Genomic DNA, 5,800 nt, shown 5'->3' with positions numbered 1-5,800 from the left:
ACTGCACAATCTGGGAGCAATGGAAAAGAAAGACTCACTAGGTCCTCTCTGCTGGGCCCTGGGTTGTCTGAGGTTTCTTCAGGGCAGGAAGGAACAGCACAATACACCCAGAGTTTGCTAAAGAGGCCGCAGTGAAAAACAGAAATTCTGATAACTCAGCCAGCCTGTCCTTCCCTGGTTAACCCACCCCTCCAGGCTGTGAAACCCATCCACTGTCCCCTGGCTAATGCTGGAACGGAAGGAGGACACACGGAGTTACCAGCCCAGGTGGGAAGGACACAGCGCCACCACCTTGAAAGGCAGTTTGGACAGACAGAACCGGTCCAGGATCCCCCGACTTCCAGCAGCTGGGTTCTCCCCAGCATGACACAGACCCCCAGGTTCCACTCCCCACTCCCAGCTGGCCCCTTGCCTCACAGCCTCACCGTGCAGTTGTATTTCACACAGTCCTCCCAAAAGTGTGAGGCTGAGAACTTCTTGCGGATGACAATCGTCATGCCCTGCAGCAGGCACTGCCCAATCCCCACGATGTTCCCTGCAGAGAGGCAGCCAGAAAAGCCCTCAGTCCCCAAACACTTCCAGCCCAGCCCACCTGAGGAAAGAACTGGCAGGGCAAGGCAGAGGCCATGGCTGGCTCACAGCCTTGGACAATGGGCAGAAAGAGAGGAGACGTGGCAGTAACATGTAGGGCAGCACTTTGCACCTAAACTATCCCAGCACATCTCAGCCAGCCAGGGAGGCACTGCTTCCCCTTCCCTTAGACTTTCCCCCCTTACTTTCCACACAGAGCAGCAATAAGGAACAGGTATTCCAAAACCAGGGTAGGATAACACCCTCCCCACACCCTCCGCACTCCAAAGGTCAGACAGATCGATTCTTGGCTTCCAGGGAAAAAACAGAAAAAGCCTCAGTCACACATAGTGCAAGCAGCAGCCACATCCTCCTCGACATGGAGATCACAGCCACACCAGCCTCTAGCCCAAGCCCTGGGCTTGGCTGAGGGAAGAGTCAGTCCCAGGATGCCAGGCTCCGTATGGACACGTTACCTGCAGCGTGGTAGAGCGGGAGGCAGTCATACATCACATCGTCGGACCTCATCCGAAAACCATAAAAAACTAAGCTGGACATGCGGAAGTACCTGAAGTGAGGGTGAAAAGGAACATCAGGAGTAGGGTCAGGCTGCTGGGCTAGGACAGGGCAGAGCTCAGCCCCATCCTCCCTGAGCCCCTGTCCACAGCCTTACCGGCAGTTCACCACAATGGCAGCCTTGGGCAGCCCCGTCGTGCCAGAAGTGTAGATGTAGAAGAGTTTATCTGGGGAGCAATGAGGAGACAGGGTCACATTCCCAATCTAGGAGCTGGCCAAACCAGGAGAGGGGGACAAGCAAAATTTAAACACTCTACTCGTGCCACCTGAGCCAAAACTCTTATGTAACAGCTCCAAGAACATGCTGGGATCACCCCGGGCAGATGAGGTTTGTTGGACACATGGAGGATACGACAGGATACTACTCCACACAGGGCTGGGCTTCTGACACTGGAGTAAGACCCATCCCAAACACCCCTTGCCATCGGCATCCCCAGCAGTCTTGCCAGAGTTGTAACTGGCTGATCCTCAAAATCACCACCACGTGTCTGTCCCCTAGAACTGACCACATACCAAGAAAGCCCTTATCAGGGGGGGCTGGCTGCTGTCGCTGGGCCATCTGCAGGAGGGGGTCCAGGTGTTTTGCACCAGGAAGCACAGATTTAGGATTTCCTTCCCCAGACCAGAAGAGATGGATGGATTTATCCAGGGAGGGCTGCACTTCCTGCATTGCTGAGAAAGAAAGAGGGGAACTGGAGGAAGGCAGCAGGGTGGCTACAGCACAGAGACCCCTTGCCCTCCCAGACAGTCTGAGGGACACCCTGCCCCAGGTAGCAGTACCCCCACTGTGCTTGGCAGAGTCCCCAAAGGGCTCACAGCCATCCCAGCCAGATGTTGTCCCCATGATCAACAGATGCTGGGGCCACAGCCCAGACCTCTTCAGGGACCAGAAGATCCTGTTTTCCATCTTTCCCCATCCAAAACCTCTTTGGTGCCAAGAGGTCTGTTGACACCATCAACCCCAGAGGTGTGGGCTGAAACACACAAGGAACTGGAGCCAAGGTGCTGCAGGGATGTGGCAACAGCCATGGAGAGCAAGGAGAGGCTCCTTCTGCGCAGTGGGACAAGCCCAGCCCAACCCATGCTGGGAATGGACCCAAGAGGCACAAGGAAGGATCCTCACACCCAGGCTGGCCTGCCTGGGAGGCAGACAAGCACTGCACTCCAGATCCTGCCCAGTGTCCAAAGGAGCCAATAACAAAAAAAACCCAACCACAAATCTAATTCCTGCATGATTCAACTGTCCACTCCCTTCCAGATCTCTGTTCTCTGGTGAGCAGGAAAGGAACACTGAACCCATTGACTAGACACACCTCCCTCCAGTCCAAAGCACTCCCACAACATCTGCCAGCCCCTCACCTTCCATCATTTCCACCCCAAAAACCACAGCTTTGGAGTTGGAGATGGTGATGCAGTGCAGCAAGGCCTCCATGCGCAGGTGGGAATTCACAAGGGCTGTCTCCACCCCGATCTTGGCCAGGCCGAGCCACAGCCCCACGTACTGATTGCGGGACTCCATGAAAAGTGCCATCACATCACCCGAACGGAAGCCTTGGCCGTAGAAGAAATTGGCCACCTGGTTGGAGTACTCATCCAGCTGACGGAAGGTCCAGCTCTCGCCTGTGCCTTGGAAGATCAGTGCTGTCTTCTCTGGATACTTCCTCACAGTCTTCTGGAAGATCTTGGCGACTGTGTTCTTCTCCCTCACGTGCCTCCATACCTGCCACTTCACCCGCAACAGGACCAGCCCCGTGCTGCCAAAGGAAAGGGAGCAAGAGGGCAGCTGCTCAGTGACTCCTGCAAAACCACTTCCTCCAGCAAAGCCAGCACAGCACAAGGGCCTCCCGAGGAGCTGCAACAGCCCAGCACTTACACCAGACCCCACTCTAGGTCAGCAGCAGCCCTGCATGCTTCCCTGAGCAGTGTGCACATAGGCAGAACACATCTGCAAAGATGTTCATAGCCAGGGACTGATGGAGGCCAGGGAGAGATGTGTTTTGGAAGTCTGCAGACAGGGATGTCCCCAGTCAAAGGGACATTTTTGAGCCTCAGGTGCTCTCCAAGAGGTACCACCACTCCCTCCCCCACAAATCCTTGCCAGGAGCTGGCACAGCCTGATACCAACTCAGAATGAACCCTGCACAAGGGCCTGGTGCCACACCAGCAGCTTTAGGGACAGGGTGAAGTACAAGGACAGTCAGTAGACTTTGAGCTCAGCTGAAATCTATCCTTCTTGGGAAAACTTTGCCTGAGAGCTTAGAGTCACCCGGACACAGCAGAGAGAGATCTCCTTCCAGCCAGGCCAGGTGCCAGCAGAAACCCAGGCTGTGCGAGGAGTCGGGGGCTGTGCTCACACACACACATACACCAGGGCAGAGCAGAGGACTAGGGGTGGGTGGTTGGGCCATTCCAGCCAAGACACCTACGTGACATCCCTTTGGATTGTCTTGAGGAATATGAGGAAGAAGTCCCATCCGCCGGATCCCAGGTAGAAGATGAAGAGAGCAGGGATGGCCTGGGCCCAGGACAGTTCCAGAGTGACCCTGAAGAACAGCAGCATGGCTGCAAAAGCAGCCAAACGCAACATCGTGGCCTGCGGGGAGAGAGAAACCACAGTCATTAACCCACGCACACTGGACCTGGTGATAACAACCCCATGGGCGTGGGATGCCTGAGCAGCCCCCAATTTCCTGGATAAGGTCCCTGAGTCATCAGTCCTCCTGGCAGTGAGGATGTAACTCAGCAGCCCAGAGCTCCCACAGATGTAACTTTATCTGACCTTGGAGATGGCCTCCAATTGAGCCATCAGCACAGCATCACTTGGTGCAAGCTGAGAGCCTGGCCATTCCCACTTGGGGAGCCACAACCTGCATACCAGCCAGGGATCCGGCCACACCTCAGCAACCTGAGATGCAGGATAAAGTCACTTCCATGGATGTGTGAGCAAAGGTCTGGCAAGAGGCCTTGTAAAGATGTTTGGAAGCCTCCACTCTGCTCCAGAGATCCCTCTGTCCTCAAAATCCAGAGTCTCCCAGGCCCTGAGCACAAGCTCTCCTGCACACCTGGCTCCAGGACAGCCAGCACAGCTGTTGGAAGAGCACAGCTTCACGTGCTCCGCAACACAGTGTCTTGGGGTGGCACAGTGTCCTGGTTTGAGACACACAGCTCAGACAGGATCAGGGACAAGAAACTCGGTTCTTTGAGCTCTGCTTGTGTTTGCAAACCCTCGTGTTGGTGGGCAGTTTCCTGGCCTGGCTAGGCTGGAGACACTCCCAGAGCAGGTCAGGGATGAGGCCAGGCTGGAGTGGGCAGAACAAGGGCTGTCGCTGCTGCCAGGAGTGCCCAGACCCCTGCTCCATTCCCTGGGGACAGTGACTCAGTCTCTGGTCCCTGCAAAACAGTATCTCTGTCCCCATCCCAGACACACCCCAGAAGTGGCTCTGAGACTCAGAGACTGTGATCTAGCAATGGCTCTTTTCAGGCGACAGCATTGGGAGGAGGAAAATGAGAGCGATGTGACCCTCACAGCTCAGAGATAAAACTGGCCCTTCCTGGCATGGACACAGGCCAAAGAGGAAGGAAGCACTTGCATCATTTCCCTCTTGAAGATTGATTCACTGCTCTGAAGCTGGAAGTCCCACGTGGGCTCTTCTATATTTGGTGAGGCTGGGAGCCACACTTGTGGCTTTCCCTCTGCTCTGGGCAGTCCCCCTAGATACAAGGAGCTTCTGTGGATGTGATAGTGGATGCTGGCAGGTTGGGAGCCAAGGCAGTGCCATATGGTCACTGTGCCCTGGCATGTCTTGCTGGCTGTCCCACCTCTGAGTTTGTGCCACCAGCAGCAGGCTGGGATGCATCAGAGCATGAGATGCCACTCCCAGGTGGACACCTGGAGACATTTTCCTACCCACAGCCCTCACCCTGAGATTCCCCCTTGTGCCAGTGACCTCTGAACACTCCTCAGCAAACACCTACCTCCCAGACATGATGTCCCACAACACAGTCCCTCTGCCTTTTAGGAGGGCAGGACTCACTGTGTTTTTGCCTGGGAGCCTCTCCCTGCACTTAAACAGGACAACTTTTAGATCACCATCAAACTACTGTGCCTCAGCCAGGACCTGGGCCCTTCATTACAGGCTCACGCCAGCCAGATGTGGAGAGGCAGCAGCGGGGGAGCCCCACTCTGTGTGGGCAGCAAAGTGCTTAATCTCCTGCTTGAACGCAAGGCAGGCTCAGGCAGGCCCCTGTTATCCTCTGCTCCTATCTCCACCTCACTCCGGCATCCCGGTGCCTCCTGTGGAGATAACTGGGGAGAGATTCCCGAGATTTCCGAGAGATACCCGGTGTGTCGGTGCCAGAGACCTCCAGCCCTGCGTTACAGATTCAGGTCTTGTCCAGCTGCACCAGCACAGAGAAAAAGAAGCCCTGCCTGTAGCTCACAGCCGGCAGGCACCGAGGCAAAGCACGGGGATCCACCCCGGGAGCACCGAGCCCGAGGAGGGCCTGGGAGCGGGTCACAGCGGGGACACCGGGCAGGTGGCCGGGCTGGGAGAAGCCCCAGCGTTAATGGCACCTGGGAGGCACCTGTCCCCCACCTGCCCTGGGCAGGGACCCTCGTCTCACCCTCCTGGGGTCCCCAGCAGGGAGGTCGAGC

The 5,800-nt window shown here is 56.3% G+C and overlaps 1 protein-coding gene across 1 annotated transcript in view; it reads right to left on the bottom strand.

The window, feature by feature from the left end:
* The window catches only part of SLC27A4 (solute carrier family 27 member 4), an 8,127-nt gene extending 4,360 nt beyond the window's left edge, over nt 1-3,767 (bottom strand). Inside the window, exons 1-6 of the mRNA XM_017745421.1 lie at nt 3,573-3,767; nt 2,506-2,900; nt 1,660-1,818; nt 1,244-1,313; nt 1,047-1,138; nt 416-535 (exon numbers count right to left, since the gene is read on the bottom strand). Coding sequence (XP_017600910.1) covers nt 416-535; nt 1,047-1,138; nt 1,244-1,313; nt 1,660-1,818; nt 2,506-2,900; nt 3,573-3,766 — 1,030 coding nt within the window. The 5' untranslated portion in view covers nt 3,767. The remainder of the gene's footprint in view (nt 1-415; nt 536-1,046; nt 1,139-1,243; nt 1,314-1,659; nt 1,819-2,505; nt 2,901-3,572) is intronic.
* Nucleotides 3,768-5,800: the final 2,033 nt, after the last annotated feature.

Source organism: Corvus brachyrhynchos, unplaced genomic scaffold (assembly GCF_000691975.1).
Source record: "Corvus brachyrhynchos isolate BGI_N302 unplaced genomic scaffold, ASM69197v1 scaffold59, whole genome shotgun sequence".
NCBI lineage: Eukaryota > Metazoa > Chordata > Aves > Passeriformes > Corvidae > Corvus > Corvus brachyrhynchos.
Note: the sequence above shows the minus strand (reverse complement) of the source record. Positions and strands in the feature narration are given on the sequence as shown.